Here is a 12,994-nt window from a genome sequence, read left to right on the forward strand (position 1 = left end):
TTTATCAATTAGTAACAAACTGTGTATTAGTGACATCCTGCTCATATTACTGCAGCTGTAATCAGTGAGACTGAGATACCTGTACTCAATTAATCACCTGTTTATCAATTAGTAACAAACTGTGTATTAGTGACGTCTTGCTGACATTACTGCAGCTGTAATCAGTGTGACTGAGATACCTGTACTCAATTAATCACCTGTTTATCAATTAGTAACAAACTGTGTATTAGTGACGTCTTGCTGACATTACTGCAGCTGTAATCAGTGTGACTGAGATACCTGTACTCACTTAATAAATCACCTGTTTATCAGTTAGTAACAAACTGTGTATTAGTGACGTCTTGCTAACATTGTGTATTAGTGACGTCTTGCTAACATTGTGTATTAGTGACGTCTTGCTAACATTGTGTATTAGTGACGTCTTGCTAACATTGTGTATTAGTGACGTCTTGCTAACATTGTGTATTAGTGACGTCTTGCTAACATTGTGTATTAGTGACGTCTTGCTGACATTGTGTATTAGTGACGTCTTGCTGACATTGTGTATTAGTGACGTCTTGCTAACATTGTGTATTAGTGACATCTTGCTGACATTGTGTATTAGTGACATCTTGCTGACATTGTGTATTAGTGACATCTTGCTGACATTGTGTATTAGTGACATCTTGCTAACATTGTGTATTAGTGACGTCTTGCTAACATTGTGTATTAGTGACGTCTTGCTAACATTGTGTATTAGTGACATCTTGCTGACATTGTGTATTAGTGACGTCTTGCTAACATTGTGTATTAGTGACGTCTTGCTAACATTGTGTATTAGTGACGTCTTGCTAACATTGTGTATTAGTGACGTCTTGCTAACATTGTGTATTAGTGACGTCTTGCTAACATTGTGTATTAGTGACATCTTGCTGACATTGTGTATTAGTGACGTCTTGCTGACATTGTGTATTAGTGACGTCTTGCTGACACTGGGTATTAGTGACGTCTTGCTAACATTGTGTATTAGTGACGTCTTGCTGACATTACTGCAGCTGTAATCAGTGTGACTGAGATACCTGTACTCACTTAATAAATCACCTGTTTATCAATTAGCAACAAACTGTGTATTAGTGACGTCTTGCTAACATTGTGTATTAGTGACGTCTTGCTGACATTACTGCAGCTGTAATCAGTGAGACTGAGATACCTGTACTCACTTTATAACTCATATATCCATCAATTAGCAACAAACTGTGTATTAGTGACATCCTGCTCATATTACTGCAGCTGTAATCAGTGTGACTGAGATACCTGTACTCAATTAATCACCTATTTATCAATTAGCAACAAACTGTGTATTAGTGACATCCTGCTCATATTACTGCAGCTGTAATCAGTGTGACTGAGATACCTGTACTCACTTAATAAATCACCTGTTCATCAATTAGTAACAAACTGTGTATTAGTGACATCCTGCTCATATTACTGCAGCTGTGACTAATCAGTGTGACTGAGATACCTGTACTCACTTAATAAATCACCTGTTCATCAATTAGTAACAAACTGTGTATTAGAGACATATTGCTGACATTACTGCAGCTGTAATCAGTGTGACTGAGATACCTGTACTCACTTTATAACTCATATATTCATCAATTAGCAACAAACTGTGTATTAGTGACATCCTGCTCATATTACTGCAGCTGTAATCAGTGAGACTGAGATACCTGTACTCACTTAATAAATCACCTGTTTATCAATTAGTAACAACCTGTGTATTAGTGACATCCTGCTCATATTACTGCAGCTGTAATCAGTGACTGAGATACCTGTACTCACTTAATAAATCACCTGTTCATCAATTAGTAACAAACTGTGTATTAGTGACGTCTTGCTAACATTACTGCAGCTGTAATCAGTGAGACTGAGATACCTGTACTCACTTAATCACCTGTTTATCAATTAGTAACAAACTGTGTATTAGTGACGTCTTGCTAACATTACTGCAGCTGTAATCAGTGTGACTGAGATACCTGTACTCACTTAATAAATCACCTGTTCATCAATTAGTAACAAACTGTGTATTAGTGACATCCTGCTCATATTACGGCAGCTGTAATCAGTGTGACTGAGATACCTGTACTCAATTAATCACCTGTTTATCAATTAGTAACAAACTGTGTATTAGTGACGTCTTGCTGACATTACTGCAGCTGTAATCAGTGAGACTGAGATACCTGTACTCACTTAATCACCTGTTTATCAATTAGTAACAAACTGTGTATTAGTGACATCCTGCTCATATTACTGCAGCTGTAATCAGTGAGACTGAGATACCTGTACTCAATTAATCACCTGTTTATCAATTAGTAACAAACTGTGTATTAGTGACGTCTTGCTGACATTACTGCAGCTGTAATCAGTGTGACTGAGATACCTGTACTCAATTAATCACCTGTTTATCAATTAGTAACAAACTGTGTATTAGTGACGTCTTGCTGACATTACTGCAGCTGTAATCAGTGTGACTGAGATACCTGTACTCACTTAATAAATCACCTGTTTATCAGTTAGTAACAAACTGTGTATTAGTGACGTCTTGCTAACATTGTGTATTAGTGACGTCTTGCTAACATTGTGTATTAGTGACGTCTTGCTAACATTGTGTATTAGTGACGTCTTGCTAACATTGTGTATTAGTGACGTCTTGCTAACATTGTGTATTAGTGACGTCTTGCTAACATTGTGTATTAGTGACGTCTTGCTGACATTGTGTATTAGTGACGTCTTGCTGACATTGTGTATTAGTGACGTCTTGCTAACATTGTGTATTAGTGACATCTTGCTGACATTGTGTATTAGTGACATCTTGCTGACATTGTGTATTAGTGACATCTTGCTGACATTGTGTATTAGTGACATCTTGCTAACATTGTGTATTAGTGACGTCTTGCTAACATTGTGTATTAGTGACGTCTTGCTAACATTGTGTATTAGTGACATCTTGCTGACATTGTGTATTAGTGACGTCTTGCTAACATTGTGTATTAGTGACGTCTTGCTAACATTGTGTATTAGTGACGTCTTGCTAACATTGTGTATTAGTGACGTCTTGCTAACATTGTGTATTAGTGACGTCTTGCTAACATTGTGTATTAGTGACATCTTGCTGACATTGTGTATTAGTGACGTCTTGCTGACATTGTGTATTAGTGACGTCTTGCTGACACTGGGTATTAGTGACGTCTTGCTAACATTGTGTATTAGTGACGTCTTGCTGACATTGTGTATTAGTGACGTCTTGCTGACATTGTGTATTAGTGACGTCTTGCTGACATTGTGTATTAGTGACGTCTTGCTGACATTGTGTATTAGTGACGTCTTGCTGACATTGTGTATTAGTGACGTCTTGCTGACACTGGGTATTAGTGACGTCTTGCTAACATTGTGTATTAGTGACGTCTTGCTGACACTGGGTATTAGTGACGTCTTGCTAACATTGTGTATTAGTGACGTCTTGCTGACACTGTGTATTAGTGACGTCTTGCTAACATTGTGTATTAGTGACGTCTTGCTGACATTGTGTATTAGTGACATCTTGCTGACACTGTGTATTAGTGACGTCTTGCTAACATTGTGTATTAGTGACGTCTTGCTAACATTGTGTATTAGTGACGTCTTGCTGACATTGTGTATTAGTGACGTCTTGCTAACATTGTGTATTAGTTACGTCTTGCTAACATTGTGTATTAGTGACGTCTTGCTGACACTGTGTATTAGTGACGTCTTGCTGACATTGTGTATTAGTGACGTCTTGCTGACATTGTGTATTAGTGACGTCTTGCTGACATTGTGTATTAGTGACGTCTTGCTAACATTGTGTATTAGTGATGTCTTGCTAACATTGTGTATTAGTGACGTCTTGCTGACATTGTGTATTAGTGACGTCTTGCTGACACTGGGTATTAGTGATGTCTTGCTAACATTGTGTATTAGTGACGTCTTGCTGACATTGTGTATTAGTGACGTCTTGCTGACATTGTGTATTAGTGACGTCTTGCTGACATTGTGTATTAGTGACGTCTTGCTGACATTGTGTATTAGTGACGTCTTGCTAACATTGTGTATTAGTGACGTCTTGCTGACACTGTGTATTAGTGACGTCTTGCTGACACTGTGTATTAGTGACGTCTTGCTAACATTGTGTATTAGTGACGTCTTGCTGACATTGTGTATTAGTGACGTCTTGCTGACATTGTGTATTAGTGACGTCTTGCTGACACTGGGTATTAGTGACGTCTTGCTAACATTGTGTATTAGTGACGTCTTGCTGACACTGGGTATTAGTGACGTCTTGCTAACATTGTGTATTAGTGACGTCTTGCTGACACTGTGTATTAGTGACGTCTTGCTAACATTGTGTATTAGTGACGTCTTGCTGACATTGTGTATTAGTGACGTCTTGCTGACACTGTGTATTAGTGACGTCTTGCTAACATTGTGTATTAGTGACGTCTTGCTAACATTGTGTATTAGTGACGTCTTGCTAACATTGTGTATTAGTGACGTCTTGCTGACACTGTGTATTAGTGACGTCTTGCTGACACTGTGTATTAGTGACGTCTTGCTAACATTGTGTATTAGTGACGTCTTGCTGACATTGTGTAGTAGTGACGTCTTGCTGACATTGTGTATTAGTGACGTCTTGCTGACATTGTGTATTAGTGACGTCTTGCTAACATTGTGTATTAGTGACATCTTGCTAACATTGTGTATTAGTGACGTCTTGCTGACATTGTGTATTAGTGACGTCTTGCTAACATTGTGTATTAGTGACGTCTTGCTAACATTGTGTATTAGTGACGTCTTGCTAACATTGTGTATTAGTGACATCTTGCTGACATTGTGTATTAGTGACATCTTGCTGACATTGTGTATTAGTGACATCTTGCTGACATTGTGTATTAGTGACGTCTTGCTAACATTGTGTATTAGTGACGTCTTGCTAACATTGTGTATTAGTGACGTCTTGCTAACATTGTGTATTAGTGACATCTTGCTGACATTGTGTATTAGTGACGTCTTGCTAACATTGTGTATTAGTGACGTCTTGCTAACATTGTGTATTAGTGACGTCTTGCTAACATTGTGTATTAGTGACGTCTTGCTAACATTGTGTATTAGTGACGTCTTGCTAACATTGTGTATTAGTGACATCTTGCTAACATTGTGTATTAGTGACGTCTTGCTAACATTGTGTATTAGTGACGTCTTGCTGACATTGTGTATTAGTGACGTCTTGCTGACATTGTGTATTAGTGACGTCTTGCTGACATTGTGTATTAGTGACGTCTTGCTGACACTGGGTATTAGTGACGTCTTGCTAACATTGTGTATTAGTGACGTCTTGCTGACATTGTGTATTAGTGACGTCTTGCTGACATTGTGTATTAGTGACGTCTTGCTGACATTGTGTATTAGTGACGTCTTGCTGACATTGTGTATTAGTGACGTCTTGCTGACACTGGGTATTAGTGGCGTCTTGCTAACATTGTGTATTAGTGACGTCTTGCTGACACTGGGTATTAGTGACGTCTTGCTAACATTGTGTATTAGTGACGTCTTGCTGACACTGTGTATTAGTGACGTCTTGCTAACATTGTGTATTAGTGACGTCTTGCTGACATTGTGTATTAGTGACATCTTGCTGACACTGTGTATTAGTGACGTCTTGCTAACATTGTGTATTAGTGACGTCTTGCTAACATTGTGTATTAGTGACGTCTTGCTGACATTGTGTATTAGTGACGTCTTGCTAACATTGTGTATTAGTTACGTCTTGCTAACATTGTGTATTAGTGACGTCTTGCTGACACTGTGTATTAGTGACGTCTTGCTGACATTGTGTATTAGTGACGTCTTGCTGACATTGTGTATTAGTGACGTCTTGCTGACATTGTGTATTAGTGACGTCTTGCTGACACTGGGTATTAGTGATGTCTTGCTAACATTGTGTATTAGTGACGTCTTGCTGACATTGTGTATTAGTGACGTCTTGCTGACATTGTGTATTAGTGACGTCTTGCTGACATTGTGTATTAGTGACGTCTTGCTGACACTGGGTATTCGTGACGTCTTGCTAACATTGTGTATTAGTGACGTCTTGCTGACACTGGGTATTAGTGACGTCTTGCTAACATTGTGTATTAGTGACGTCTTGCTGACACTGTGTATTAGTGACGTCTTGCTAACATTGTGTATTAGTGACGTCTTGCTGACACTGTGTATTAGTGACGTCTTGCTGACACTGTGTATTAGTGACGTCTTGCTAACATTGTGTATTAGTGACGTCTTGCTGACATTGTGTATTAGTGACGTCTTGCTGACACTGTGTATTAGTGACGTCTTGCTAACATTGTGTATTAGTGACGTCTTGCTAACATTGTGTATTAGTGACGTCTTGCTGACACTGTGTATTAGTGACGTCTTGCTGACACTGTGTATTAGTGACGTCTTGCTAACATTGTGTATTAGTGACGTCTTGCTGACATTGTGTAGTAGTGACGTCTTGCTGACATTGTGTATTAGTGACGTCTTGCTGACATTGTGTATTAGTGACGTCTTGCTAACATTGTGTATTAGTGACATCTTGCTAACATTGTGTATTAGTGACGTCTTGCTGACATTGTGTATTAGTGACGTCTTGCTAACATTGTGTATTAGTGACGTCTTGCTAACATTGTGTATTAGTGACGTCTTGCTAACATTGTGTATTAGTGACATCTTGCTAACATTGTGTATTAGTGACATCTTGCTGACACTGTGTATTAGTGACGTCTTGCTAACATTGTGTATTAGTGACATCTTGCTGACATTGTGTATTAGTGACGTCTTGCTGACATTGTGTATTAGTGACGTCTTGCTGACATTGTGTATTAGTAACATCTTGCTGACATTGTGTATTAGTGACATCTTGCTGACATTGTGTATTAGTGACGTCTTGCTGACATTGTGTATTAGTAACATCTTGCTGACATTGTGTATTAGTGACGTCTTGCTGACATTGTGTATTAGTGACGTCTTGCTGACATTGTGTATTAGTGACATCTTGCTGACATTGTGTATTAGTGACGTCTTGCTGACATTGTGTATTAGTGACGTCTTGCTGACATTGTGTATTAGTGACGTCTTGCTAACATTGTGTATTAGTGACGTCTTGCTAACATTGTGTATTAGTGACATCTTGCTAACATTGTGTATTAGTAACATCTTGCTGACATTGCTGCAGCTGTTTTTAATGTTCTGTAATAAAAAACAAACTACAAAAGGCTTAAGAAATGACCAAGCTATTCATGTTGTTATGAGGACTAAAGCGAATGATTTCTGTCTGCCGCATTACAGAAAATGTGAGCAGACTTAATGGCGACCCTTTACTGTACTGGTCATAAAAACAGGCTACCCCAGAGGCAGAACTTTTTTTTACTTTCTGCGATGAGATTTATTTAATGGAAATTTTTTCTGCAGGTTATTTTTAAATAAAATAAAATTTTAAATTAGACAGCAATACTGGAGAATAATTGCAAAAGTTTTATAATATATTGCAGCAGTTGAAAATTTAATTGCAAATTAGCTGCAGACAAAAAAATAATAATTGTAAAATGTCTCTTGAATACATTTGTTTCCTTTTCTCTTGATCTAACATAGAAATGTAGTAATAAAAAGGTGCATTGCTCATAAGAATGTCATTCAGAAAACACAGCTTTGCAGACTGGGAAAAGTTAGGGAGCTGAGAGTCAGTCAACACTGCAGAGCCAGTCAGTACTGCAGAGCCAGTCATCACTGCAGAGCCAGTCAATACTGCAGAGCCAGTCATCACTACAGAGCCAGTCAATACTGCAGAGCCAGTCAACACTGCAGAGCCAGTCAGTACTGCAGAGCCAGTCAATACTGTAGAGCCAGTCATCACTGCAGAGCCAGTCAGTACTGTAGAGCCAGTCAGTACTGCAGAGCCAGTCAATACTGCAGAGCCAGTCATCACTGCAGAGCCAGTCATCACTGCAGAGCCAGTCAGTACTGCAGAGCCAGTCAATACTGCAGAGCCAGTCAGTACTGCAGAGCCAGTCAATACTGCAGAGCCAGTCAATACTGCAGAGCCAGTCAGTACTGCAGAGCCAGTCAATACTGCAGAGCCAGTCAGTACTGCAGAGCCAGTCAATACTGCAGAGCCAGTCAATACTGCAGAGCCAGTCAGTACTGCAGAGCCAGTCAATACTGCAGAGCCAGTCAGTACTGTAGAGCCACTCAGTACTGCAGAGCCAGTCATCACTGCAGAGCCAGTCATCACTGCAGAGCCAGTCAGTACTGCAGAGCCAGTCAATACTGCAGAGCCAGTCAATACTGCAGAGCCAGTCAGTACTGCAGAGCCAGTCATCACTGCAGAGCCAGTCATCACTGCAGAGCCAGTCAGTACTGCAGAGCCAGTCATCACTGCAGAGCCAGTCAGTACTGCAGAGCCAGTCAATACTGCAGAGCCAGTCATCATTGCAGAGCCAGTCATCACTGCAGAGCCAGTCATCACTGCAGAGCCAGTCAGTACTGCAGAGCCAGTCAGTACTGCAGAGCCAGTCATCACTGCAGAGCCAGTCAATACTGCAGAGCCAGTCAATACTGCAGAGCCAGTCAGTACTGCAGAGCCAGTCAGTACTGCAGAGCCAGTCATCACTGCAGAGCCAGTCAGTACTGCAGAGCCAGTCAGTACTGCAGAGCCAGTCATCACTGCAGAGCCAGTCAATACTGCAGAGCCAGTCAATACTGCAGAGCCAGTCAGTACTGCAGAGCCAGTCATCACTGCAGAGCCAGTCATCACTGCAGAGCCAGTCAGTACTGCAGAGCCAGTCATCACTGCAGAGCCAGTCAGTACTGCAGAGCCAGTCAATACTGCAGAGCCAGTCATCATTGCAGAGCCAGTCATCACTGCAGAGCCAGTCATCACTGCAGAGCCAGTCAGTACTGCAGAGCCAGTCAGTACTGCAGAGCCAGTCATCACTGCAGAGCCAGTCAATACTGCAGAGCCAGTCAATACTGCAGAGCCAGTCAGTACTGCAGAGCCAGTCAGTACTGCAGAGCCAGTCATCACTGCAGAGCCAGTCAGTACTGCAGAGCCAGTCAATACTGCAAATTTGACTTTTCACTTCAAACAGCACTTTGCTGTGGATGCGCTGTGTTAAGGAAAACTTACACAGTGCTACCAGAGCAAAGCTCTTTTTGAAGAGAACAGCCTAATGTGGAGCAGTGCCACAAAGTTAAAGTAGTAACAGTTCCTGTGTGTGTCCTGTTCTTTCTGCGATGACATCTCAGATCACTGTATGTTCTGCCTTGGGGCAGGCTACAAATCTTCATTCACACATAGCGCTGTCACAACACTCGCAACAACAAGCTCTCTACATGTGTTTTCAGGTACTGACTTACCGATTATCCTTGCTGTAACCGTTTGTAGCAATGGGATAAACATTCGGTAGAACAAGAAAAGACTCAACTTAAGAAAACAAGAGGAGGAGAAAGGATTAGATTGTGCAACGTTAATAGCATTAACAGCAAATGTAAAACAAATAACACGTTTCTACACACAATGTAGCCGGTCTGCACATGCTACAAGGGCTTTGATTCCTACCAGCTGTATGAGCTCTCAGACAGCTAAAAACCCTCAGACACTGCTTACGCCATGATTAAAGGCACATGACACGCAAATCGCTCACCTGACGATTATAGCGAATGGCATAAAAACTAATAATATTATCCTCTGTCAGCAACAAGTATAAAAACTGATCATCCTTTTGTTTCCTAGAAGGGCTCATAATCTGCAAATAATATTCAGTACAGATTCTACACCAGCTCCATCATAGACTAAAATACGAGTATAAAAAGGCAATAAAATGACATACCCAGAATACGCCTCCATTCCACGCACAACACTGGAAAATCCGGGTTACAATGCGCGGCTCACTGGAGACAGAGATGGTTATAGTTATGACCAAAGTAAAGTAAAAACGCTACAGTTCCAGCATATTAAAGTGAATGTAAATTGTGATGATAAACTGTCCGTTTTTTAAAATTTCGATTAAAAACAGGGGCACTTTAATTCATCAAAATTTACATTTCACGCGTGTTGTGAAAATAGTTACCTTTTAATCCTGACAGCGGCTCCAGCTTCCCGCGGTCGGATTGGTCATCCTCCAATCACGGCTTCCCCCCCGGGGGAATCAGTGTCTGATTCAACGCCGTGATTGGAGGAAGCTGGATTCCTCATTTTAGACCCAGGAAGAGGCTTTGCGACGGGCGGAGGAAGCTGGAGCGGCTGTCAAGATTAAAAGGTAAGTATTTTCACAACACAAGTGAAATGTAAATTTTTATGAATTAAAGTGCCCCTGTTTTTAATCGAATTTTTTAAAAAACGGGCACTTTATCATCAACGTTTCTTTCATGATTCAGACAGAACATACAATTTTAAACAACTTTCCAATTTACTTCTATTATGCAATTTGCTTCATTCTCTTGGTGTTCTTTGTGAAAAAGCAGCAATGCACTACTGGGAGCTAGCTGAACACATCAGATAAGCAAATATTAGGAGGTATATATGTGCGGCCACCAATCAGCATCTAGCTCCCAGTAGAGTGTTGCAGCTCCTGAGCTCCTAAACCTACCTAGTCATGCTTTTAACAAAGGATATAAAAAGAATGAAGCAAATTAGATAATAGAAGTAATTTGGAAAGTTATGTAAAATTGTATTCTCTGTCTGAATCATGAAAGAAAAGTGTTGGGTCTCATGTCCCTTTAATCAAAGCTAAATCAGGAAAATATCATATTCATTTCTATTTGGAATTAAACAATTATTTCTTTAAAAAATGTTTGTTATAAGAGAAAGATTTACATACTAAGCTGTTCTAAAATAATTAGGTGTGTATGAAATATATGTGAAAAATAAGCACAAAACAGTAGCCAATTTGTACCCTAACCCTCAAGTATCCTCGATATCCATATATGAGCAGTGAATTTGTGTGTCGGCAGAAATAACCTGCCTCTTCTTCACAGCGAAAATGTTATACAATAAACTTACAGAGCTGAGAAATAGACCTTAAAAGGGACATAATCACATATTTCTTTTATTACTCAGATAGAACACACATTTTTAAACAACTTTAAAATGTACTTCTATTATCCAACTTGCTTCATACTCTTGGGAACCTTTGTTGAAAAGTATACCAAGAGCAAAATTTACTATCCCTGCAGGCTGATAGATATGCAAGTAGTGAACCTATCCGCTTGTGACGTTTCATCACACGGCAAACTGTAACATTACAATGTGCCCCCGCTCCGGGGGAACCAATCGCGCTAGAGCAGGGCTTGTCAATCACCCTGCACGAGCGAGTGTTGGGGCAATTGATTTCGCCACTTCTGAGGTTGCGGTAAAAGAAAAAGAAGCAGTTTCTGCTTCCTAAATGTGTGTCAGCAGCTCCCTCATGCTCCTGCTCCGCATAGCCTCAAAAGCTGCACACCCTAGAGAGACTCAGGAGCAGTAAAATACTGGGAGCTAGCTGCTGATTGGTGGCTTTTGTCATTGGCTCACCTGATGTGCTCAGCTAGCTCCCAGTAATGCATTGATGCTCCTTCAACAAAGGACACAAAGAGAATGAAGTAAATGTGATAATAGAAGTAAATTGGAAGGTTGTTTAAAGCTGTATGTTCTACCTGAACCATGAAATGTGAGTTTATGTCTATAGAAAGGTAAAAGCTAAACGTAGCTGAGGTTTCATGATCTCCCTGCAGCTTAACCAGATAACTGCACATATAGCTGAGAAGGGAGATCCTGAAGCCAAGACCTGTTAGTGGCCCCGTGCTGGGTTTCCTTTTTCTAGGGTCCTTACTGGTGGGTGACTATTTCCCTCAGTGGGACAGCTACAGGAGCGATATGTAATGCGAGTTATAAATATAGTAAATTAACTGACACTGTAGGGGCCCTACCGGTGATAATCAGTGCAACATGACCAGCATGGGAAGGAAACTCATGAAGAGACGTCCTAAGCTCCAGATGACATTAACCTCTAGTGACCCTAGCACCCCCTCTGCTACATGGTTCCTCTCTCTTTGCTGGGTCAGACACTAACATACTCACTTCTCGGGCTTCTTCTCTTCGCTCTGAGCTCTCCTCTGTGCGAGGACACTACTGGCTCTCCGCTTCCTTTGCTCCTCCCTCTTCTGCTGAATACGAGCGTCCAGCTTTGATATTGTGCATATTCCCCAGATGGAGTCCTTGATGCCCTGTTAGATAAATGCACAACACACTCACAAACCTCTCACCAGACTGCACAGACATTAATAAGCAGCCTCTAACAACCACGGCAGAGGAAGAAGTCGTCTGGCTTCTAAATCTCCCCTGTACTTAATTCTATAAGAGACTATTGTGACTGCTGGAACTTTTATTTGTCCTAGGTGAACATAAGGATCTGACATCAATGATTATATAAATCTAAAGGCACAGTAAATACATTAAAGGAAATTTCTGTCGTGTTACATCTAATATCTTGCTTGCTGCAATTGTTTTTCAAAAGCCAAACTCCACCGACCCCATGCCTTATCTGGAGGAGCCAAGCTAAGCTTGAGACTGCTGACAACAAGGCTAACCACAGTCATTATGTTAGTATAAAGTGCACTGTATTGTAGTGAGCTACTAAAAGAAGCTAGGCCCAAATCTAACTAGAAAATACATGATTTTCAGAAATAAATTACATGAAAAGGGGGGAAATAATGAAAATCTATAGCAAAGTTATTTCCCTATAATATAAGGTGCTTACTGTGTCTTTACAATCAGACACGGATCAGCCCTGAATGATATGAACAGAACATTAATATGAATTAGTTTATAAGGGCTGAGAGTAACATCTGTGGCTGTAAACAATAAACGTTCTTCCTATGTTACACATGATCCTTCTTTAGCTGCTCCTCTACAGTGTATTAG

The 12,994-nt window shown here is 40.4% G+C and overlaps 1 protein-coding gene across 1 annotated transcript in view; it reads right to left on the reverse strand.

The window, feature by feature from the left end:
• Positions 1 to 12,994, reverse strand: part of LOC128639185 (etoposide-induced protein 2.4 homolog) — an 86,153-nt gene that overhangs the window by 40,853 nt on the left and 32,306 nt on the right. The window contains 3 exon segments of the mRNA XM_053691412.1: positions 9,451 to 9,517; positions 9,924 to 9,984; positions 12,152 to 12,297. Of these exon segments, the coding sequence (XP_053547387.1) occupies positions 9,451 to 9,517; positions 9,924 to 9,984; positions 12,152 to 12,297 (274 nt within the window).

This window comes from Bombina bombina, chromosome 8 (genome assembly GCF_027579735.1).
Source record: "Bombina bombina isolate aBomBom1 chromosome 8, aBomBom1.pri, whole genome shotgun sequence".
In the NCBI taxonomy this organism is placed as follows: Eukaryota; Metazoa; Chordata; class Amphibia; order Anura; family Bombinatoridae; genus Bombina; species Bombina bombina.